This window comes from Coturnix japonica, chromosome 2, assembly GCF_001577835.2.
Source record: "Coturnix japonica isolate 7356 chromosome 2, Coturnix japonica 2.1, whole genome shotgun sequence".
NCBI classification, from domain to species: Eukaryota; Metazoa; Chordata; class Aves; order Galliformes; family Phasianidae; genus Coturnix; species Coturnix japonica.
Genome location: NC_029517.1, coordinates 65,688,887 through 65,714,474, shown reverse-complemented (window position 1 = coordinate 65,714,474; position 25,588 = coordinate 65,688,887). Strand labels below are relative to the sequence as shown.

Here is a 25,588-nt window from a genome sequence, read left to right as displayed (position 1 = left end):
GCAACTTTTCAGACATGACATTTAATCCACACATGTAAATCACACCAGATCTATTATTCATTATTAAAAGGGCACCATATTTTTATTACACTGAAAATGAAACACAAATGCTGTGAAAAATTTAGTGCCTTTTCCTGAAGTTTCAAGACACTTATCATGCAGTCATCTAGCAGGGGCTGACACTCATTTTAAAATATAGCTACAAAATTAATAAATTTGAACTCTTTGGCTTGGAAAAAGAGGACGTTCCATTTCACTAAATGAGGTGAATTTATTTTTTATTTAAGGCTTCTTGGGTACTTAAGATGGCAAGGTACTTTGGTAATGTTCAGATTACGATCTATAACAAGTAAAGTTCATGTCTTTGTTGTTATAAGTCATTTCCAGCATTTTCTATCCTGAAGTGCATTTTGAAAACTACATATATCAGAAACTGATTAACATGACCTAAGGTATTAATTCTTAAAATATGATGAAACAAACAGTTTCAAGGTCCTTATTTTCTGTGTCAGCAGCTGTCTAAGGACTGTGATGCTTTTGGTAATTACAAAACAAGGTATCATTAGGAAAAGTAGAGCACAAACTTTTTTTTTTTTCTTCCTTATTTTGTTCCTGAGCTAAACACTGGCACAGATGAAGAAAATTTAGCTCTAGGATACTTTATAGGACATAAGAGTCTGATACAGTATGAGAAAAGATAGGAAGTAATAATACATGGTTATGCCAGAGGACTTTTGAAATGAGAGCCACTTAAATTTTCACTGGATGCAATTATTTGCAGTTGGGATGATAAGGTGCTACATGAACCTTTTGGTAAATGCAAGAACTAAGCTTAGACAGGCACTCATGTATTTGAAGACTGCAGTTCGGATGGTTTTTCACACAAAGGGAAAACACAGTTATTACCATTTCTATTTGTTTATCCAAGTTTGTTTGGGATTTTGGTCCTTCGGTACCATCTGCTAAATGTGTTTTTGTAAAAGCTCCTGAAGCGGTGTGCTTTTGGAGCAATTCTGTCCAGGCTGTGTCATCCCTCTGAGAACAGACCTCCATGGTGTGCTCCTTCCACATGAGGCTACCACTCCATGCTGCTCAGCCTTCAGTGGTTCTCCACTCTAAAAAATGCTTGTGAGCCTTTTTCTCAGCAGAAAGTGTCATGGGGCCCTTCTTTGCCCAGTGCTGCGTAGAGTACTAATTCTCTCTTCCAGACATGGGCTGCATCTGGATGATTTCCCAGCAAGGCGCTGAGGCCTTTTGCTGCCCATAGATGGACTTTCCCAACATAGAAAGATCAATTTCCAGCACTGTGTGAAGACTTGAAGGGATTCATTAAGTCTGGTGTGCTGGCATTATAAAGCCATTGCATAATAGAATCTATTGCTTCTACTGTATTTAGCGTTATGCAATTGATTTACATATGGAAAAGGTTACTGCTTATACTAGTTTTTGTTTTCAGTAATTAATTGGACTTATGTTGTAAGCTGTTGTCTAGTCATTGTGCTCCTGTGGGGTTCCTGGATTGTACTGTATGTGCTCTTACAGCTTAGGCCAGAGCATACTACCCAAACACTTCAGAAATGTGGCCTACATTAAAATGCATCATATCTAGTTTAGGATTAGATACAAGGTCAGTGTTGGAAATAGCTAGCAGGCACATGTTAAAAATCAAGAGTGTCATGGGACAGGCTTTTACTTAGCACTGCTCTGTGGCCTCTTTCTTAACTAATGGGAAATTGCAAGAGAGTTTGTTGTGAGCCATTGGGTGCAATATTTGAGTGCAAAATATTACATGGGACAGATCAGCTGAAACACAGAATGCAACATCCTCTGCTTGTATCCTTAGATATGAGTATACTGCAGATAGCAGGGAACCAAGAGAAAAATAATACCTGCCACAACAAAAAATTGCTGTGAATGGAAAAATGAAGCAAGGTGGACTTCATCACACTGTTGCAATACTTACCGGGTGGCTGTAAAGAGGGCTAAGGCTCTCTCTCTCTGCAAGGAGCCACATGTAGAAGAAAAGTGGCAATGGGTACAAGTTGCACCTGGGAAGGGTTTCATTTTCATATAAGAAATTTTTCACGGTGGGAATAATTCATCCTTGTAACAACGTGGAGTTTTCCTTGCCATGGGAGGTTTTCAAGATGCAATTGGACAGGGTACTGAATAATATCATGTAGGCTCCTGCTTCCTGCAAAGATTAGACCTGATGATCTTTGAGTCCCTTCTACCCTAGGCTGTTCTCTGATCTGCGAACTGAAGATAAACAGGTTAATTGCAAAGCTGTTCTACTTAAACGTAGAGAGTATTTTGTCATTAAAGGAGGGAAAAAAAAAAAAAAAAAAGGTAGAGACAGGGAGCACTTGTTTATAAGGGGAATTTTGAAGAGCTAATATTCTTGTGTTTCTGCTGACAGAGATAAGCCCTGGAGATGAGAGTAGCTCCTGAGCAGCTGCTGAACCATCCAGGAGCATGAGCTCTGCTCTGACAGTTTTTCTGGATGGGGGAATGCCATTGTGTCCCAGACCCAGCAGGTGTTTCACAAGGCATGATGGAGAATCCACAGAAGTGCCACAGAAACACCATGCAATGCTACAGGCTTGGGGCAGAGTGGCTGGAAAGCTGTTTGGAGGAAAAAGACCTGGGGGTATTGGTCAGGAGCCAGCAGTGTGTCCAGGTGGCCAAGAAGGCCAATGGCATCCTGGCTTGTATCAGAAATAGTGTAGCCAGGAGTAGCAGGGAGGTGGTCTCCCTGCTGTGCTTGTTTAGTTTGGAGAAGAGGAGGGTCAGGGGAGACCTTATTACCCTCTACAGCTTACTGAAAGGAGATTGTGGTGAGGTAGGAGTTGACCTCTTCTCTAAATCTTTTCCAACCTTAATGATTCTATGATCAGGTAAAAGATCAGAAAGAGAAATTCAGTGGAACAAAAAGGTGGGGAAAGTTGGCCATTACTCTGCTGGGGACATGGGAAATCTCAGGCAGAGTGAGCGTGGTGAGCGTACTGATGCTTGTATGCTGAATGGACCACGTCCTTGTTGGACTGCCTGGCTCCCAGTGGGTTCTGAACAAAGTACTTGTCCTTTTGAATTACAGAAGAAATAAGCTGCTGTTTCATGACAAAGTGTACCTTATCATTGGAAATTGTTGCTCTGACCATGCTGGAATGAATCTCAGGAATAAGTAAGTGATGCTGGATTGGCAAGAGAAGAAACATGAGTTCCTGTGTTTGGCTTACAAAGGCAGTTTCTCCTTTTACATGGTGAGGTCAAGATCCACCCAAGACAGCGGTATATCACCCAAAGCTCTCAGGGAGGCTAGTGCTGGCTGTACCATACATTACCACTCCCTGCTGGTCAAAGAACAGAGAAGAATTAGCAGCAGATGTGCCAGGACAATTAGCAACAGATGCAGAGGCTAAAGCTCACAGAGTGCAAACATTATTTCCTGGTATTTGGAAAGATAAAAGGCCATATTCTGGTCCTCTAGAGTAAGGGAATAGAGCTGCATGTGGTGGTACTAGTGCTAACTGTGCCCTGAGTTACCTTCTGGAAGAACAGACAGGGAACTGTCACTCAGTTGGCATGGAAAGGGCAGGAGCTATTCCCATACAGGCAGTGTGGCTCTCGGGAGGCATAAGGGTGCCTTGGCCAGAGAATGCACTTCTCCAGAGTGTCACGCAATGCTGACACGGCCCTCTAGTCAGTAGATTTGGGGTGCTGGGTCACGGAGAATGTTGTGCACCAATATTGAAGGAGACCTACACGTGGCAGGAAGAGAAGTTATTTGGTTGAGCTATGTCAGACTTGGAAGGTCTTTTTGAGAAAATATAGAAAAATATATATGCATATATATATATATAGGGAAATGAATGATGGTGCATCTGCGTAGTGCTTCTTTGATTTGCATGCTGTTCTGTATTCAGATACCTGTAATCAGGCAGGCAACAATCAAATGCTGAGTGAGTTCCCAGCAACTCCAGGACACTGCAATGACAAATGGGACTTTTGGAAAACCGTAATAACCTGATATTTTATTTCTACCTCAGTCCATGTTTCTATTCCCTCCCCTCTGGCCTTTTATAAATTACAAAGTTACATAAACACTTCCCAAGAATGTCCTCCCCTTTTTCTATGTGCTAGCCTTGTGCGTAAATATTGCCTGATATTCTGGTTGTAAAAACTCCACCTTATTTTGACATTAATAGCCTCATCACCAGCACTTTTCATTTTATGTTGTGAATTTTTGTTTGTTTGTTTATTAGTAGAATGGTTTGATTTATTATAGTATTGATTTATTATTATTGTTTATTAGTAGGATGGTTTGATTGGTCCAATAGGAGACAGTTCCCATCCAAGAAAAACAACCCATGTTTTATGCCATTAAAGTTCATTTGTCACAGTTTTCATGATCAGAAATGATGAGCCATTACTTTACATATTGTTTTGCAAGATTTTTTTTATATAGTAAGTAAACACTGAATTGTCCCTGCGTCTCCTAATTTAGCTTAATCCATTTGAGTACTGGATGTTTAGTGGCCAAATTTTTGTGTTAAGTGAATTAGGTAATGGCATTTTTGTCCTTTTTCTTCTAAACTGAAAGCATTTGAAGGTGCAAGGAGGGTGGCAGAGGTTTGTTTCTTCTCTGACAAGGTTAAAGCCCAAGAGAAAGTCAGACAAAAGCCCCAAATCCTTACCCTGGATCTGTTTATTGAAATATTCAAATAGAATCCATTCTCTCTCTAGAGTTAACGATTTCTTTGCTGAAATTATAGTGGCATATGGGGAAGTAAGATATATTACAATAAAACTGATATAAAACAGTTGAATTCAGAAATAGTGGCAAGAGATAATTTCAGTTCACTATGATTTAATTCAATTAAATGCAACAGTGTTAACTGCAGACTATGAAGAATTACTTGTGTGTGTGCAGGCACACACAAGCATTGTTTATTCTCCGCTGCATCGCACTCTGCAGAATATTACCCTATGGAATGTGGGCATAGGATGCTTTCATACCACTGCAAATGACTACATATCTAATGGATCAGAGTGGAAATTTTACCTGAGCCACATGATACTGTGAGCAAACATATCAGAGATCAGATCCATGAAAACCCAGGAAGCTGGATTTAAATGTTATGCTCTTATTGAACATCAAAAATGGTGGTACAACCCTGTGAAGTAACTCATCAAATGGAGCCTCAAAAGAGAGTGCTACCAGAATCAAAAATATAGCTGCCCACATTCTTATTCAGGAGCAAATTTGTAACGTTAAGACATGGATTGTACAATTGTAGAATGGCTTGGGTTGAAAGCAACCTTAAGGATCATTTAGTTCAAACCCCCTGCTCTGGGCATAGTTGCTTCCCACAATATTAGGCTGTCCAGGGCCCCCATCCAACCTGGCCTTGAACACCTCCAGAGATGGGGCATCCACTGCTTCTCTAGGCAGCCTGTGCCAGTAAGTACTTCACTGCCCTCTAAGTAAAACATTTCCTCCTGATATGTAATCTAAATTTCCTCTTATGGTTTAAGACCATTCCCCCTTTGTCCTGTTGCTATCAAACCATGTAAAAAACATCATCCTCCTGTTTATAAGCTCTCCTAGAAGGCTGCAGTGAGGTTTCCCTGGAGCCTCTCCTCCAGACTGAAGAAGCCCAGCTCCTTCAACCTTTCTTCATAGAGATGCTCCAGCCCTTTGATCATCTTTGTGGTTACCCTCTGGACCTGCTTCAGCAGCTTGACACATTTCTTGCAGGGCCCTGGACTTGGACATAATACTCCGTATGGGGTCTCACAAGGGAGAGAGACAGTTACCTCCCTCTCTCTGGTGGCTACTCCTCTTTTGATTCAGCCCAGAATACTGTTGGTTCCCTGGGCTGCAAGCACACACTGCTGGCTCATGTCTGGCTTTTCATCTGTCAGGATCCCCAAGTCCTTTTCTGCAGAGTGGTTCTCAATGTGTTCTTCTTCTAGTTTGTACACATATGTGGGATAGCTGCAACACAAGTGCAACACCTTGCACTTGGCCTTGTTAAGGTTCATGTGGGCCCACTTTCTCTGTCTGTCCAGGTCCCTTTGTATGGCATCCCTCCTTTCTGTTGTATCAACTGTACTGCTCAACTTGGTGTCATTTGCAAACTTGCTGAGGGTGCACTCAATACTACTATCTGGGTCACTGGTAAAGATACTGAAGGGCAGTTTTCCCAGGATGAACTGCTGAGGGATCCCACTCATCACTGACTTCCACCTGGTCATACAGCTCTTGACCACAATCAATTCTTTATCCACTGAGTCATTCGCTTTCAAATCTGTCTCTCTCCAATTTAGAGATAAAGATGTGGTGTGGGACCATGTCAAAGGCCTTGCACAAGTTTAAGTAGACAACATCAGTTGTCCTTCTTTTGTCTACTGATGCTGTCACAGTATCATAGAAAGCCACCAGATTGGTCAGGCACAATCTGCCCTTGGTTGTCTTGGAGCACCTTCTCTTTGTCTTACATCTCTTCCAGGAACATCTCTTTCATTATCTTACCAGTCATGGACATGAGGGTCACCAGCCTGTGGTTTCCCAGGTCTTCATTTCTCCTTTTCTTAAAAATGTGAGTGATATTTCCATTTTCCACTCACTGGTGATTTCACCTGACTGACATGACTTTTTGAATATGATAAAGAGTGACTTTACAACCACATCAGCCTACTCTTTCAGGATCTGGAGATACATACCATCTAGCCCCACAGACTTGAATGTATTCAGTTTCATCATGTGGGAGGGATTCTTACAGTGGGAGGGATTTTGCTGCCCCAACCCCCACTTAGTGGTTCCAAAATGCCCATCCCAGGCATTATACTGAGCCAGGTAGGAGTGTCTGCAGACACATCTTTGCCCATAGCTCCAAAAAGCATCCCTACTGCTTTCTTCTCAGGACTTTGGGTTTCATAGGAGAGAGAACAATTTGCTGATTACATTTCTCTTACCATCCACATTATACCCTGCTCTGCACCTGTAAATGAGGAACTCCATCCTCAGCAGCATGTGGGTATTCACAGACCATGGATGTTAATAGGAGCTATGCAAGCAAATGTATGCATACTTTCGAGTCATGCTGACCATGCCTTAATCCTGGATGTACTGCCTGAGAGGAGGCTGATGGTGGGCAGGTAACAAAGCCCTGAGTTCTGCAGGACTGTGGGCTGTGATGGAGGTACATGTTCAGAAAGGCAATGGGACTGAGATTTGCAAGGGGTTGTTGAGGGGACCCAACTCCTTGTCAAAACTCCCATTTCAGCCTGGCTGTCATTTCCTAACCAGCAATTCCCATGTATAAATCATGCTCCAGGTGGCCATCAGGATGGAAATGAAAGCCCCCAGGTGCCATGTGAGTGCCAAGGATTTGACCAGGAGTTCTGTATATATTCAACAAAAAGAAATTGCTTATTTGCTAGATATGCTTTATTAGATTGCACACACTGAAAAGTGTGACACTGTCCTGCCTTGGACAAACACTTGTTGGTCAGACACTAGGTCTCCCAGATTGAAACTTAAGATCTTGTTTTGTAGCAGATAGGTGTGTGATCAAACTCCTAGTTTTGTCATTCTATGATTGGATCGTGGAATAGCATAAACATCAATTTCCTGTAACTCTGAGCAAAAGGATGCTTTCTGTCGCAAGGAGTAGGTTGCAGTCTAAGACTAGGATGAGATAGCTTAAAGAAAATAAAGAATAAGTGAGCAGAAAACAAATAAATACATTTTTAATGGTCAGTTTGATTACCCTTACACCGGCAGTTTGACCACTGTGTGTGTGTAAGCAGGCTGGCAGAATAAAGTGTACTGTTGAGTTGACCTTAAACAAACAAACAAAAAAATAAAAATAATAAAAAAATAAATAAATAAAAAGAGGAAGAAAAAGAAAAAAAAAAAAGAAAAAGAAATGAATAAGTCTAAAAACTGAAGGAGAAACTGAAAGGGATGCTATGATATGGTAGCAATTGCAGCTGCTTATGCTTTGGGATTGTTCAGTAACACAGGTAATTGTCTTTGATCATAGCCTTGTAACCACCACCTTTAATTTGTAGCACAGAGGTTACTATCTAGCACCCAGCTAGCCAAATGAAATGTATGGCTTGATTAAGGATCTCTTTTGTCAGTAATTTGTGCCTAATGTTTTTAGCTTTCCCACGGGCTGTTATAGAAAATGGTAAATCTGGTTTAAATGAAACCTGATACTGTTAATGGTTTAATAGCAGCTGCCACAGGGTTATGGCATTTTTCAACAGATGCTTCTGTTTCGTTTTAAGCCTACACTAAGTCTTAGAATATATTTACATAATTAATATAAAATACACCTACATAATAATGACAATATTTATAGTTTTAAAAGATTTCCTTAAATGACTTCCTCTCTCTTGCCTTTATCTAATATCAATATTTAACTTGAAACAGGAAGGCATTTTGTAAATATTAATTTTTATTCATCCCTTCAAAAATACACATGGAACACAGCGTATCTATGAACACATAGCATCTTCTAACATAGTAGTTATTGACATAGGTAAATCCCTTAATTGCTTCAGAAAAAGAAGCACCTGATTTACCTGAGTTTTGATTTTTATCTTGCCTAGAGCTAGAAAAATAAAAAAGTTGGGATTTAAAGATATCAGTCAAAGAGCCTTATGAGAAATGTGCTTACATAGAGAAATGTTTGAATGAGTGAAGATCTGGGGGCTTTTTATTTATTTATTATTTATTTATTTATTTATTTATTTAATGTATATAATGGAAATATAAGCTAACTGAGGAAATCCCTGCAAGTTTTAAGAAGACTTTGACATTTTAGGTTTTAGGAGTGAGTGATGAGTTTGGGTGGATGGACTTCTATTTGAAGGTCTCGATCTCAGTTTCAGTTAGTGCTGAGCGTACATCCTTCATGACACTTAGAAGTTTAGGTACCCAGATCAGCCTTGAATATTGTGGTCTACCCCAAGTGTTTGATGATTCAAAGGGAGGAGGGAGAAAGAGCAAAGATTCTCACTGTAAGGCAAGGTAAGGTTGAGTGGGAGTCACTGTAAGGAAAACATTTCAAGGCAGAAACTGCTAAGAATTTTAAGGACCAAAATAGGAACAATAAAAGGTGGGAAAAGTTTAAGTAGCACAACAAAGCCTCTCTTTGAGAAACATCCAAGATAGTTTAAGAGATTAGGCACAGATCTAGTTATCAAAAAATGCAGAACAATGTGCAGGAGCAGTGGAGAAGAGGTTTTGGAAGTAAGCAAGCAAGCAATAAGGACTTAGATCAGCCCCCATGTTAATTAAAGAACACAGTGGAAATTGTGGCATAAGATCAGATTCCTTTGTTTTTTGCCTGGCTTTCTCCTCTACTCTTTTCTTCATGACCATGAATTTATTCACATAGCAAACCTTACAGAGGGATTTACATAATGTCAATACTTCAGGGCGATTCTTCACTCCTGATTTTCAAGTCTTTGTCATGGGAATGAAATTGCTCCAGGGCCCCAAGGCATTGGTAACACTCTTCCACAGCTTCAAGCTGTAGAGAATAGCTCTGGCTATCTTAGGAAAAGTGTAAACACTACTTGCCTGTCTTTGTTATGTTGGGAGTTTTCCACCTCAAATCCCTTTTTGACCCTACCCTAAGGCTTACATACTTTGTGAGAAGGGCTTCCCTGCTTTAATTTGAAGGAGATGGCTATCGTGTACCACTGCCATTCCCAGAATTGGGTGGAGAAGAATTTATGACTCAGTGGGGAGTTCTTATTAGTTATCAGAGAAAAGGCTGAGTAGGTGAACTCTCCAAGGTTGCTGCAAGAACCCCAGTATTGAATCTGAATAAGATCGCAAAGGAACATCTCATATGCATTGTTGGTTTATTACTTTGTCTTAAAATTTTTGGCGGTGGTGCTTTTCTACTACTGGTAAATAGACGGGATATGAAAATCACAACATCAACATAAAAAAAATGCATAGCATTTTCTGTTGGGGTGGATAATTGTTCAAATACATGATTTAGTGGCAACAGAGGAGTCGTTCATTGTTTTAGTTTTTAAAATTATGTGGGTTGCCCCAAAAGTAATGCCTCCTGTTTATTTCCATGGAAACTACAACAGATATGAAGAGCACAATAACACTGTTTGATAGAGCAAATTGTCATCTGCAAAATACTCTTTGTCAACATATTTGCCACCATAAGCTATGCATTTTTGCCAGCAATGAAGAAGAAAGAGCCTGCATGCTGTACTTGTATACATATGCTCCAGTGGTGGTGATGCATTTTTGCTGTTACCACTGCTGAAACGCAACGCTCACTTCCACTGTTTGGTCTCCATAAATGTTAAGCAGGCATCAATAAATGTCAGTGGGTGCCATTTTTTTTTTTTTTTTCCCTTGCAAAGGGATTCAGTGACACACCTTTGTTTCATCCATTCTTCTATTTCAGACTCATTTCTGTCAGACTGCCACTCTACAGCCATTTGGCACATGACAACAAAATGTAATGTAATATTAGTGGAAGTATTCAACGTCTACTGCCATCTCACCAACATCTGCCTCTCATGTCATAGGCCAACAAAATAAAACAGGAGGCATTACTTTCAGATCAGCCCTTGTAGTTCGAAGATATGATGCTTGTAGAGTGTATGATAAAAGAAAGCTGACTCTCTTGTGATGTTTTAAAAATGAGTCTCATTTTCTTCCTCTGGTAGGTTCTACCACCTAGAAAGGCTGTGAAACCAGGCATGGTGATACTATTTGAACTCTTTCTTCTTCGTGGGGCCTGTACATGGATTGACCGAGAAGTGGGATGGGGAGTTTTTCCCTTATGTGACAACAATTTTAATATTTTGGAGGGAAAGTTTAAATGTCCTTTCCTCAGAGGCCATTACAGTAATAAAGTTGACCGATTCAAAAAAATAGAAAATTTAATTTCTCAAGATTTGGACCACTGGTTGTGCAATCTCTACTTTCAGGTTTGTACATTAAAAAAATTGCCCTGTTGGATTAATAACTTCCACTGAACCACATTTGTGGGTTTTTTTTGTGGGTTTTTTTTTTTTTTTTCCTGTCATGCTTAAGACTGTCTTTACAAAAAGCAATTTACCAAAACACCTACCAGGCATATAAAGAAAAGGAGCTTGGAATACATCTCCAACTCTCACCTGAAATTAGTGATTTTTGTAAAGTCAGACTTTAGTACTTTTTGATGTTGTTGAGTGATTGGACCAAGGTGGGATAAAAAGTTGAAGTTCTGAGTCTGAGCCCATCCCCAACAGATATGAATTGCCAACCCAGTTTTTGTGAATCTTAGAGGTGTTTTTGCACTTACACATGATACAAAATAAAAATGTTCTTTATGTTTTCATTGCATTTGTATGCCAGGGATCCCCTAATAGCAAACAAGGCTCTGATATAATAGAAACCCTAGTTTTAAATAGGTTTTAGACTAAACTCAGACATGACACTTTTTTTTTATGTCTTTGGTTAAAGTGGGCCTGAATTAAGAGTTCCTTTTCAGTGGAAGCTTAATTTCTCATCTTGCAAATTAAGAGTTTTATTTGTAATTGAAATGCATTCCCACATCTAGAATTGTAATGATACCTCAAACTTATACCTTTTTTATAATTGTGTCTGGTTGAGGAAAAATTTGCCAAGAGAGATGAATTTTGAACGCATCTTATTCTAACATATGCGTTACTTAACATGAAGTGCAATTATTCATTTTTTAATTTCTTGTAGCGCTGTCTGTTAGACATCAGTTTTAGGTCTTTTGAGAGTAAGAGGAAGTGAAAATATGTTCAGAATAATGCAGACAAATAAAAATTTAAACATATAGCAAGCTAGGAAAAGGCAGTAGAAGAGTCAAAGTAGTGGAATTAGGGAAAAAGGCCCCCAAAGCTGTGAAAATTAATCTTTCAGCCTAATGTGCAAACGTCATAGCTGGGATGATTTAATGATCCAGAGAATCTATACTTTTGCAGATAATTCAGAGTTTGGATCATGTGAAATCATTTAGTGGGGTGTCCACTTCAGCCTGTAAGCATGGGGAAGATGCATGTGAGAAAATGGTAGGACGAAAAAATGCAGTAAATTGAGTATGGTGAAGCAAGAAAGTCTTAAAACCCCCCTCACCAGCTTCTTGGATTTTTAGAGTTCAGAAACAGTGTATGTTTGTATGTTTTCGTTTGTGGAGAACTGAACTGCTTATGTTAATGTATTCTTTTTCTTAGTAGGTAATTAAACTGCCACCAGATTCAGATAAGCAAAATGAGAGTGATATGCATCTTCATCTCCCACCAGAATTTCTCACATATTCAAGCACTGCTGAAAAGAATGGTGCTTCAGAGAAGGTTAAACATCCTGGACCACAAGGTGATGATTTCAGACTTTCATGTCTATATTCAGGCTCTTATTGGAGTAACTCATAGCTTAATTTAGTGCTGGCTAATCATTACAGTTCTTGTCAAGCCAGATTTTCCTCATTCAGATATTGGTCCAGCATGCGTTATAATGGGAATACAGTGATTCTTTTTATTAAGATTGCTCAACTTTATTTTCTGTTGTGAGCAATTTAAACCAACCTCATTGCTGAAGATGAAGCTTTCTATGCTGGCGTCTGCTTGAGGCTGAATAATGCTTGGAAAGTCACAGTAGTAAGAGTTGATATATTTTTTTTTCTAATTAATTTTGGAAGAACTCTAGCACCTCCCTAGGCTAGAACGGGGGCTTCAAATTTGGCAAGGAGATAGTTCTGGCATCAGAGTCATGCCTTATGCTACTCCTATGAAATTCCATTAAGATTCAATCAAGTGGTAACCAATAGGAAAGACAAATTATCATTTACTTATGTGTAGCAGAACCCCCTGGAAGCTTTCTTACAAAATTGCTGAATGTTCTGTTTAGACTGAGCATCTTTTCTGGCCTCTATGAGTCTTCTGAGGTAGCTAAATTGAAGACATAATTGATCATATTGTGAAGGTCTCTCCCAAATTAGTTATCCTCTTCCCTTAGAAATACAAAACTGGGAAGAATGACAGGCAGGACATTATTATTGGATTTTCACTTTCAGTATATGGAATCAGACTGCAAGGGAAAATAATTCTTCTCTGGCTTATGAACATGCCTGTATTCCCACTTGCTTAATGAACTGAAGCTTGCAGCCAGCCCACAGGTTGTAGCAACTTCGGGAATATTATGTGCAAGTTGGAAAGAAAGATATAGTTCTTAAGGATAGAGAGTTTTCTCAGACAACTGAGATCTGCAGCTGTAATGCATGATAGAAGACATAGGAGGAGAAAGTGGAGGATGCTGGAAGGAAAGGAGGAGCACAGATAAACAGCAGTCATTCAGTGTGGTAAATTAGCAACTCAGGTTAGAGGTATAACATGAAAAAGGCCAGCAGATGTATTTTGAGAGAGTGAGTGATGATTTTAGGAGAGAAAGATAACGAAGTTTGTCCTGAGACACTTTTAAGCTAAGCAGCAACTGTACTGTAATCAAAAGGGTTTTATGTACTACAGTACGAGAACAACAGAGACATAAATACACATTATCTTGAGGAGTAGGGACCTTTCTGTCACCATGGATCTTCTACATGTTTGCTAAGGAGCTTCTTTCTCTAGATTCAGGACTAACTCATGAACATCAGATCCAAACAATAGAGTTGTAGCCAATTTCTCTCAACAGTGAAAAGAGTTATGGACAAGCTTTCAGTTTACCAAACTCGTCCTTACAGTTTTATCCTACCACCACCAATCTTTATATGCGCACACGCATGCAAATGGAGGCAGCAACAAAATAGGTCACAAGTTTGGAAATAAATTAAATAGTAGGATACTTAGGTTGAGAAGTCCAAGAAGATGCATTTCTAAGAACTGAGGAAGAGCATTAGTATGTGTTCTATTTGACATTCAGATGTCTGAAATGCGCTGATAAGCTGATCATGGAAGATCTTCAATTTCCATGCCACATAGATTTACAATAACAAAGTTTCTCAGAGTAATTTCTGGTATTGTTTATATTTATTTATTTTTCTTGGAGCCTTCTTTAAAGATATTATTAGCTGCTAATATCCCCCATGGGTTTGTTTTTTAATGTATCTATGCGGTGCTACAGTATGCTGTTTCTGCTGGTGATATGTTGCTAAGAGATTTAATAATGGGTAAACAAACACAACATGTGGTAATCCATTTCAAATTAAAAGTTTATTAAACGCTAGCTTGATGACTTTCTGGCTATTTACAATTAAAGGAATGAACCTTAGGGAACTGGGGATCACGTGGTGAAAAATCACGACTTCAACATTTCCAACAGAAAAATGTGTTTATGATCTGTGGCAAGCTGTCGCACATTGATATGCTCTATAAATACTGTATTATATCTGTTAAACCACCAAAAGCATGAAAAAAAAAGAAAAAAAAAAAAAAAAAAAAGAGCGCTCTGTTAAAGTGACATTAAGATTGAGACAGAAACCAGAAGAAGTAAGAACATTCTAAATGAAGACTGGTGCTCTGTAACTCACCCTACTGCAGTAATCTAAATAGTGAGTAATCTTACATATCAGTACCATATGTGGTGTTGCAACATATAAGCAAAACAAAGCAGGTTAGGAGATGGTTTTAACCTTTACTTCAAATTTGTCTTGGTTTTGAAGTTTAAGACAGGACCTTCATATTATTTTCATTAACTGCAGGCTACATTATTCTTTTCAAACGTAGACCCATATTGTGTGAGGTATGGCTCTTCCATGATCCTTAGAATCACTTTTCCAATGTACTATGCAGGGGAAGGCCACTTAATGCTTTCTACGTCTCCCATTGTACCTTCTTTGTAGGTTAGAAATATGCATTATGAGACCTAGTGTATCTCTTAGTCCAAACCATACCTTTTCTTCATACTTAGGAAATATTATTCCATGTGAAATTCCTGGATGAGCTTGGCTTCTGTTTTCACGACCACCCTCCTCTTTGTTTTTTTAAGACAAGCTTTTGTTGTTGTTGGACTGCTGCCTCATTACAGGATCAACAGGCTCTGTCAATAAGTATATAACTGTTTCTCACTGGAATTCTTTAACTATTGTGTGTTTGGAAGGTGTTAATAACTCTAGTAGGTAGGAAAATTTGATTCAGGTAGCAGAAACATTGCCTTCATAGGCACACTGATTTAAGTAACCCAGTTTTCTAAATTCATGAAATCTTATTTAGAAATGTTGATCTCCATATGAAACACTAAACATGCAAATACTTCAAGAAGCTGCTCTTTGTCAATGTGAAATACACAGCAAGGTCCCTGTGGACTTTAGCACCAATGGAAGAAGGGATGCATATGTGCAAAGGGACATTGTAACTTAGTCATGCTTGGAAGACTGCTAGCGTTTTCCACCTCAGCAAAGTAGCTGGATGGAACGCTGAAACTTGTTCTCAAGTTCAAATCCATTTAGAAACCTTTACACCTGTTGGGAACATGCTTCCAAATGCTTGCTTTTCATTTGTGCTCTTCCTCTGGCTTGGCATAAAAGCACACATTCGTGCACATCAGACAACAGTCTGCACATCTCTCGTTCCTGCCTGCTCTACTACACTATGGGAGACTAAAGAAAAGAGCAATGCAACTCTTCAAGAATGGTTATAAGAACACATATCTTCTGTAGTTTATAATGAACAAGCAGTTAATTTTTGTCATAAGTTTATTTTTCCCTCCCCTTACAAAGATTGCTGTTTTGCTGCTGGTTCACGTGCCACATGGATCAAGTGGAAGAAAAAGAAAAGCAGCTGATTTTATATATTTTTCCCCAATTCCCAAACAGCGACCTTATAATGGAAAAAAATGTTATATGAAAGAATCATTTGCATGTGTACAATTTATCCATTTAAAATAGAAGTTAGATCATTTTTTTTCTCTTCAGTCTGCCTTCCTGGCTGTTAATGTAGTGTCTCTTTGTACCACTTGGCTTCAGCAGTCCCTGAAACTCGATGGAGTTGCAAAGCTTTAAACAGTTGCACAGGTCTTTAATTGTAAATTAGTCTTGACAGAGCTGCTAGGCAGAGGCCTGGCCCATCCCATCACGATGCTAGCCGACAACCCCTTACTGCTCCTGGAGCAAGAAAACATGTGGAAGGAATTGTTCTTTTACATTTCGCAGCTTGTCATTTCCTCTGCAGGGCAACCTCTGACCTCCACGAAAGATCCTGACACCCATAAGGGAAGTATTCCCACTGTTGTAAAGGAAGTGGAAAAGCAGTTTAATGCTGCAAAAGGAGGAGAAGCGTGTGTGTCAGAAGAAGCTGGGAGGAAAAGAGAAGAGCTTAAAATGCTTCCAGCAGGTTAGGACTTTTTTTATTGCATCGTTTAATTTACTCAAAGTTTGAAAATAGATCTGCTTGGCATGTGTGTAAATACCCTCGTTTCCCTTCCCCCTTGGCCTGCGATATCATCTCGTAATTATTTCACTAGGCAAAGGAAGCAGTGGAAGAGTTTAAATCAATTGTGAGGGATCAAAAGCAGCTTAGGTGAGAAGGTACAGAAGTGGTGGGCTCCTCTGTCTAAAATGTATTAGTAGCCAAATGTGTTAGCAATTACAAGGTGTGTGTGGAGTGCACTGACAACATTAGATTAGGACTGGTGTTTCCGTGACGTTTTTACATCCTTTCATTTTATTTGGTCATTTATATCCACAGATCACAACATGTTGTTAGACACTTGGGAAGTATTTTTTTCTTCCTGCACCATATTAATAACACTATCCTTTATTAATTGTGCGGAAGTAAATTAAGTAAGAGTGCCTGTCTGTATTAATATCAGATAACATTTGTTTTTGGGATGTGGATTTTCTTTTGAAGGCAAAGACCTTCCAAGTCACACTGTTATTTCTTTTATCCCAGGTAAAATGTGTATTTTAGAATGGGGTAGTACAACCCTTATGCCCTATGCTGAACTCGCCCTATGGACAGAGGCAGATTCACCAGGTGGGCCCCAAAACTGAGGCCTGCAGTTGTACCCACTTCTCGTGGCTCTGCCACCCACAGAAGACAAGGCAAGGGGCACTTTTCATTTTAAGGAATGGATGATCCTCACACTCCTGGAATGTAAAGAGCTGAAATTGCAGTAGTTTTTAGCCTTTTTCAAATTTTTAGTCTCCCTGCTGTTACGTAGCAGAATTTTAGATGCTGACATTGAGGCAACTGACATGGCAGCTTTCTTGTTAGAGCAACCCATGAAATATAGATCAAAAGCAATTTCTTTGGAGCTATTTGTTGACTGCCCAAGAATTTTAGGACTGTATGTTTGCTATTATAGGTACATGCATTGAATAGCTCATATTAAGTGGGTACAAGCAGAGGTAGTAACTAGTATGGTACTACTAACTAGGGATTCATAAACACTGAATATTGATGTAGGCTATCATAGATGCAAAAGTAGAATATAGCACTGGTGACATTTTATATTAAATGGTGACAACAGGTTAACCAATTTACAGAAAAACATAGCTAACATTTCAGTATGCCTCCTAATAAGAGCAACAGTTTGTTAGCATGCCTTTTCTAGATGTTGATTCTTCCAAGAATGTGGATAGCTTACATATTTTGTAGCTTATGTAGCATACATATATATATATATATATTTTCCATTTTTTACTTTAGGGGAATTGACTTTGAAGTTCATTTTGTTCATTCACACATTAGTTGTACAAAGCTGCTTAGAATACTCACAGTATTTTAAGTGACAGTAACCTGCATGTACATAATTGTATTAAATAAAATCTAATGGTATTTTGACATTTGTTTTCTAGTTCCTTTAACTTTTTTTTGTCCTTGCCAACATTTTGGTGATTCCACATTTAGAGTGTATGTCTCAAAAAGCAGTTATTAGCTGTGCAAGTAGACAGCTATTCCTTCTCTCTTCCACCTATCCCCATGACCAATGTTTATTTAGATCAAAAATCACCGTGTTGAAATTTTATTTAAATTAGTTATATGAAATTTAGCTAAATAAAGCATTTTTGGGACCACATTTTCAAATCAAGAGGGTCTCTCACAAATACCCTGAAGCAATGTAGTTAAAGAACTGGTCTGATTATGAAAAGTAACAAATTACTACAACTTCGATTGAAGTAAGGTTAGATACAAAGGAAATTATTTTGCATTATCAAAAGATCTGTCCCAGTTTACTCTATGAGAAGAAATAGTGCTGTTACTGAGAATTTGAAGAGCTCATCTGGTATAATAGGAAGTCTACCTGAACTACTAGCAGTCCTCCAAATGCATCCCTGAATTTAAATTAGGTAAAAAAATATTTTTGCTTATTTTTATTCACAAGTCAACACTTGACAAGTTCAATTTCTGATCTTTCCTGTATCTATTACATGTTAATTTAATGCAAAACTTTGGTTTCAAAAGGTACCTTTTTATGGTGGAGGATTGTCAGTAATATAACTACTAGACTTTGCATCTGTAGAGTACTCAGAACTAGAGAGGAGGAAATACTTCATTTTGAAGTCCCCAGATAATTTCTGCGGAACCACGTATAAACTAGAATTTATACTCTAACTTATGTTTAATTTGGAGCGTCAACAGTGCCTGCATTTTCCTTCCCACCAACACTCATTCTGGCATGCACTAACTCCCCAGTCTTCCTCTCATATGAAGCCTGATCTCTTTTTTCAAGGCCCTCAGATATACATGTACCACGTTAAGAACCCTGAAAACATGTAAAATACTGTTATATACTGTTGGTCAACTTGTTACAAAAAGGTTGCATTCTATACATTCCTGGACATTGACTACAAATCTGTTTTTCTTTCACAGCATCACAGAATGGTTTGGGTTGGAAGGGACCTCACAGCCCACACAGCTCCAGCCCCCCTGCTCAGGGCCCCATTCAACTTGGCCTTGAATGCCTTCAGAGATGGGGCATTCACAGCTTCTCTGGGCAGTCTGTGCCAGTGTCTTTTCACTCACTGGGTTAAGAACTTCTTCCCATATCCAATGTAAATCTTCGCTGTTTTAGTTTAAAACTGTCCTTATCCCTTGTCCTATCACTACTGGTCTATTTAAAAACAATCTCATTCAGTCCCATACTTTACCCCCCTTCTGTAGCACACCTACAAGATGTAGCCTCTGTTGTCCAAAACTTGCAGTTCAGAAGAATTCTTCTGGTTAATATGGAAGTTAACCAAGTATTGTCTTTATAAACTTTAATTTGAAACTATCTCCACATCTGTAGAAAAACATTGCAAGTGAACTGTGTCCTTCTGTGACACCAAAAAAGTTTGTCTGAGCAAAGCTTTAGAATAACATCTAATAAAGAGTACATTCAAAGTAACCTAAGAGTAAGTACACTTGCAGGTAAAGTTCAAGGTATTCAGAACATATTATGATGTCCCCTCCACAGAAAAATAAACAAACAGCAACAACAGCAAAACAAACAACCAGGCAGAGACAGCTTCATTCTACTTCTATTGCGTTGTTTGGAAAGAGTTTATTTGTTAAAACATGCTTGTGTAGTTGAGAAATAATTCTGTTGAGAGGATTGTATTTATGCTTACAGCCACTTCTGAAACAATTTTGTGAAATCCAGTGAGTCTTCCTTGTAATATTTCTTATTATGCTGCAATGTATTTCTAGTCCTTTTAACGTGCTGTTTGCTTATACATAAGCGTTGTATGCAGATGCAAAGTAATTGCTTAAAACAAAAACTCCGAAACTTATTTTCATTGGTACTTCCTCATGGGTGACACTTTAAAGGGAAAAAAAAAACAAAAACGCTTTTAAATTAGAGTTACTCGTATTTCTTTTTTTTTTTTTTTTTTTTTTTTTTTTTTTTTTTTGTGCAAGCAGATTCTCAGACATCTGAACCTTCTTTTTCTCCACTGTGCTTATTCTCCAAGCAGGACAGTGTAAAGGACTGGGGTGATTCTTGCAGATAGGATCAAATTCAGCTCGCACTTATGGTTGTGCAATCCATGTAATCCACATTCTTCCCTTTTTCCAACGCTAACCACGTTGTTTGATTTCCCACAGGACAGGGCGTAACTGGGGAGAGAGTCCAGATTGGATTTTCATGTTATTTTCTATTTCCCTGCCATAATTTAACCAAGCTGGAGTTTTCTGTGTCTACTATCCCATTTCTGGATGGCACCATTGTAAAATTCTTTCGCCCTTACTGGAAACAGTTGTAGCCCTCAGACAGAAGTGCCCTTCATCCTTCTCTATGCTGCCTCAGAAGTAGTAAAAAATATTTTAAATCAAACAAATTTAAGATAATTTCCTAATTTGTGAATGTCCTGTTTCTTTTTGTTTGCTTTTTAAATATTTCCCTCCCAACCCCCCCCAAAAAAAAAATTAAGATACTCCATTTCATGGTGATAATAATTTCAGGAAAAAGAACTGAATTATCTAACCTTTCTGTTCCAATGTTCAAACAGGATGGGGAGGCTAAGATAGAAACTTCTTACGCATTAACTTCAAATTTGACTACTGCACGTCCCTCCCTACCCCTAGAATATGTCAGAGTTTCACAGTAAATTCTATGTATTCAGCCTCTACTTCTTGTGTGGAAGACATTTCCCTCTCTACTCATATCCTCATTCACACTGACTGTATTGACGCTTGCACTTCAGCTTTTAGAGCATTTTTGAAACAAATACCCTTCCACACTTTCTGCTCTATGGTTCATCTCACAGAGTGATCTCAGGATCACAAGAACTGGACTCCATAGTGTGAAGCTAATCAACAAGGTACTCTTTGGGTGTGCGCACTGGGAACTGTCACTCTATCAGCTCCTAAGATTAGACTAGAGCCGGCCTGATGGTGACTCCTCAACACATGCTGGGGTCCCCAATACTTACTGGAGTCCTCTAAATTCCTGGAGTTTTATTCCACAGACTCACTCTATTACACCCCAGTACTTGTTACAAAAGACCTAATCAAAAAAGATAACTTACACCATAGCACCTGCTGTATAGCAACTAAACTTTCTTGAAGACTTAGTACTACCAAGAAATAAGACTGTCTTTAGCATTGTCGAGGTCTGGAAACGAAATTCATCTCACTGGTCCTTATCAAATCCAGGTATTACATTGTGCCCAATCCACCATGATGGGTAAAAATGACATCTAATTTTTCTTGTTTGTTTTATACAGATTTGTAGTGCTAAGCATTATGGTTGTACTAAGGTTTCTGTTGTCTTTGCCAGGCCCTGGTATAATCACACTTTTTGATTCTTAGGCATATGTTTATTGACTTCCAAATACATCTATTATCTTGGAACTTCATCATAATTATGGTATCTATCCTTGATCATTCTTATTTAGTGCTATTTTCTCTTCAGATTGTTTGTTTTTATCCTGAATGGCATTATATTCTCTTCCCAGGGAACAAAATGTATTTTAAGTCAATTTACTAAAGTGGTCACTGCTAAGTGCTATATCTGGACAAACTTCATGCCTTTGACATTTTCTAAAATGACAAAAAAAAAAAAAAAGAAAGAAATGTATTTAAGGTATGATTTATGGGTACTGCATGCCAAAGGAATTTCTGTGTTACTACAGTTCCTGATGCAGCCACCGTGACTGCTTCAATGAACAAATTGCTGATAGCAGAGCTTGTTAATGATTTATTAGTTTTCTGTGGTCAATTATAACAAGTTATTAAAAAAAAAAAAAAAGTAAAATGCAATTTAATAATGAAGAACTGTGTGAATCTTGTTTCTTTCTCAGGACTGCTTCGTTTTGTGAACGTGAAATAAACAATTTCTACATAGCTCAGTTTTATAAGACACATTTCCTACACACTAAGAGCAACTCCTATGATTAAAAAGTAGACTGGAGTCGTTAGATGTCTGTCTGATGGCTGGCTTCTATTAAAAACTTCTTAAAATAATAGATAGGTTTAATTCCTCAAGCTAAAGAAAAATTATATCATCTTAAGTATTATCCATATTTATTATATTGATGAGACTTGGCTGCAGAGAAAAAAAGGGAAGCAAAATCTCTTGTATTGCAAGTTTTAAATGTACCAGGCTAAGGTTTACTTAATTAGAACCTCCAGGCAATAAAGGAGCCCTTTTTTAAATTCTGTGAATCTTAATATGCTAAATAATGCAAAGCTTCAACTCTTCAAGCATGAGACACACATCTGGCAGCTTAACATTTAAATTACAGAAAAAAAAAAAAAGAAAGAAAAAACCACTTCAGTAGTAATTTTCTTGAAGAAAAGAATGGGAAATGTATTACAACTAAATTTAATTTCTTTTTAGATTTTTCATCCTGTCTAATTGCAAGCATTTGCCATCTTCTCCTTTATTTATTTATTTTCATACAGATTTTTTTTCCTGTACTTTTTATTGATCTTTAATTTGAACAGCTTCTTACTGTTGCAGCCGTTGAAGAATTACATTGTGTTTTTACTTAGCAAAAATTGTTCAGAGAAATCTATGAGGAATTAAAGTAATGAGCTCACTGGTATAGCAAGAGAACAACAGTCAGAGCCTTACAAATAAAATACAAAAGGAGCGTGTAATGATTAAATAACAAACTGGAGTTCTTTCTCCCTCCCATTTCTTAAATTTGGGCTATTATTGTTTTCTTTTCAACCAAGGTCTTGTGCTATTCTTTTGACCAAGGTAATTATTTCTTTGTTCATTTGTCTGCAAAAACATTGTCAAAGTCTTCATTATTTCAGCAAAGCTGTTTGGAAACGATTTCAGTGTGCCAAAAAGAAAACACACCACCCCAACAAAACAAATACACAACAAAGAAAACCACAGTAGCCATCTTTTCAAAGGTATGCTTATATTTTAATATGTGTTTGTGGTTTCGTACACCTAGCACATTATGGAATACGTGGAAAAGATTCCAATTATTTATACCGCATCTGTGTACCAGTGTGACTTATCCGGTAGCTGTAATTTATTCAGTTTCACTGATTTCTGTAGACTCAAGTGATGTAAATACTTGTGATTATCTCATCCACTATTGATGCGCTTATATACATCAGTATGTATATCCATTAGTCTATACACAAACTGTAACATTGAATATGCTTATATTGTATGTCTACAGCTATAATAATTAAGAACAGATCTTCTCTATTACATTTTTAAGTACTCTTGACTGTATTTTATTTAGGGAGAAGTGGAAATAACTGGGGGAGAAAAAAAAAAGGTGAAATAATCATTAAGTATGTTTTGGCATATCTTCTTTGTGCCATATATTAAGAAATTAGATGCAGAGCTTTATTTCCTTCTCAACACTTCTTGCTCTGATGCAGGAGAATATTTTTATTTGCACTGTAGGTCACTACTTTTCCAAAGCTCAATGAACAGACTGCCTTAGCAAATAATGCTTAAAAAACACGAGTATTTCTGATCTCTGTGCCTTATTCAGTGGCATTCTCGATCCACAGTCATGGCTGTGCAAGGGAACAAACTTTTTTCACTTTACAGATGAACACATTTGGGAGTGTTTAAAATATCCTTCACTATTGTTCTTCTTGTGTCTGCTATTTCTTTTTCTGTTTATTTTTTCCCCCATAGTCTTCATACAATCAGTATTTCCTGCACCACCGTACTTGAAATCTTCTTCACATCTATCTTCCTAACACTTCTGGAAGGTAGGAGAGAACAAACAACCTATTTATAACTAGCACAGAGGGGGAAAAATGACCTGCCTGGAGTCACTCAGGACTGTGGTGGGAGAGGGAATAAAAACCAGTTCCTTTCTTTTCAGAACTTTGCCTTACATACTAATATAAAAAGACATCTTTTTATTTTTTTTATTTTTTTTTATTTTAAAATTATTATTTTATTTTATTTTTCAGAAAATGATTTTTACCAGGATTGCTTTGGCTATACAGATCAGCACTGTGGCTTATATCATCTGAAGGATGACCAAGGAGTGCACCACAAGGTATCTGGTTTGTTCTAAGCATCACCATCTCGCATTCACTGTACAGTGAAGTCACTGGAGCTTCCACTGGTGCCATTTCGGAATAATCTGTGTTCACTGTAGTTGCTGAATTTCTTGACTTCTTTTCTTTTTCCTTTTTAATTATGGTCACCATAAGTTGTTATATGGCCAGCAGTATTTCAGTCTTCTGTGTTGATCAAAAAAAGAGAGCTAATCTCACTCAGCAAATCTAAATCAAAACCAACTAACCACTGAAACAAACAAAAAAAGAAGAAATAATCTTCAAAAGTGGCCGAGGAAGGATCACTCAATAATCAGACAACAGCAGGTTGATCAAGGCTGCACTGCTAGTTGATAATATTTCAGCAATCGTAGAATCATAGAATGGCCTGAGTTGAAAAGGACCACAATGATCATATTGTTTCAACCCCCTGCTAAATGCAGGGTCACCAACCACCAGACCAGGCTGCCCAGAGCCACATCCAGCCTGACTTGGATGCCTTCAGGGATGGGGCATCCACAACCTCCTTGGGCAACCTATTCTGGTGTGTCACCGCCCTCTGTGTGAAAGGCTTCCTCCTAATATGTAACCTAAACCTCCCCTTGTCCTTGTTTAAAACCATTCCCTCCTATGTATCTATAACCTCCCAGCCCATATTTCCTTGTGCAGAAGAACCTACTAGATCCTTCTTTATATTTTTATTCCTTGTAACTCTGTCATGTACATAATTAATGTATTATGGATATAAGATATTTTCCAAGGGAGGATGCCAGTTTTCTCTGTAACTGTTGCTCCACAGTAGCTATGTATGAATTATGCCTTCAAATATGAATATTCAAAATAACAGTTCTGGCAATTCATCTCCCCTTCATTCTAGGTCTACTCTGAAACATTTCAAACAATTTTAGTTGTCCTTGGAAAAAAGTCGTCATGGTTAAACACTACTCAGAGTACTCAAAATCTTGTTTAATATGTGCACTTATCTGTACATGTATGGTGGCACAAATGCCTGATAGCTGGAAATTATTGTTGCAGCTTGGAGTTTACTAGTGTCTTTTCATAGTTGATGATGATATGCATATAAGTATTCATGAGCTAAACCTGATTGGGCAACTGGAATTTCCCTGCATTTGAAATGACCAAGATTTCGTGTTGTTTCTTTGGTGAGGTAAGGAAAATTTAGAGAAATCACGGTTGTATATAAACAGTTGCAGACTGATGTGTGCATGCGTGAGTAGTCTTATATCTATAGGAAGACCAATTTAAGTACTGATGGAGTGGGTGTAATGAGCAATGCAACCCAACCCATGGGAGTGGCAGAGTGAAATTCATTTCCTACAATCCCATAATAGCACATTGCCTTTGAACAAAATGCCATGCTCTTATAGGAACCTCAGCCATGGCTAACTCTCAAAGCCACATTAAAGTGACCTGGTTTCAGCAAGGTGTGTTAGCACAAGGATGATTCAGTACTGTCTAACCCCTTTGGACTCAGTGAAATGACTCACAAGCTTTCAGTTATTGACATGTTTAAATGGATTTCTGAACTCTGTGTCCTGTGAGAATCATTCAGCACAAAGGAAACGTGAGCATGTGAAATCTAATTTCAAAGTTTTTAAGAGCCCCTCTCTTTTAATGGGATGACTGAATCCTAATGTTGAAAGAG

General features: G+C 38.2%; 1 protein-coding gene across 2 annotated transcripts in view; it reads left to right on the top strand.

Annotated features, from left to right (window-relative positions):
- OFCC1 (orofacial cleft 1 candidate 1) overlaps positions 1-25,588 on the top strand; it is a 177,832-nt gene that overhangs the window by 58,979 nt on the left and 93,265 nt on the right. For both annotated transcript variants that reach the window (XM_015854505.2, XM_032442494.1), the window contains 4 exons: positions 10,726-10,989; positions 12,250-12,388; positions 16,177-16,338; positions 23,833-23,921. In XM_015854505.2, the coding sequence (XP_015709991.2) occupies positions 10,726-10,989; positions 12,250-12,388; positions 16,177-16,338; positions 23,833-23,921 (654 nt within the window). The remainder of the gene's footprint in view (positions 1-10,725; positions 10,990-12,249; positions 12,389-16,176; positions 16,339-23,832; positions 23,922-25,588) is intronic.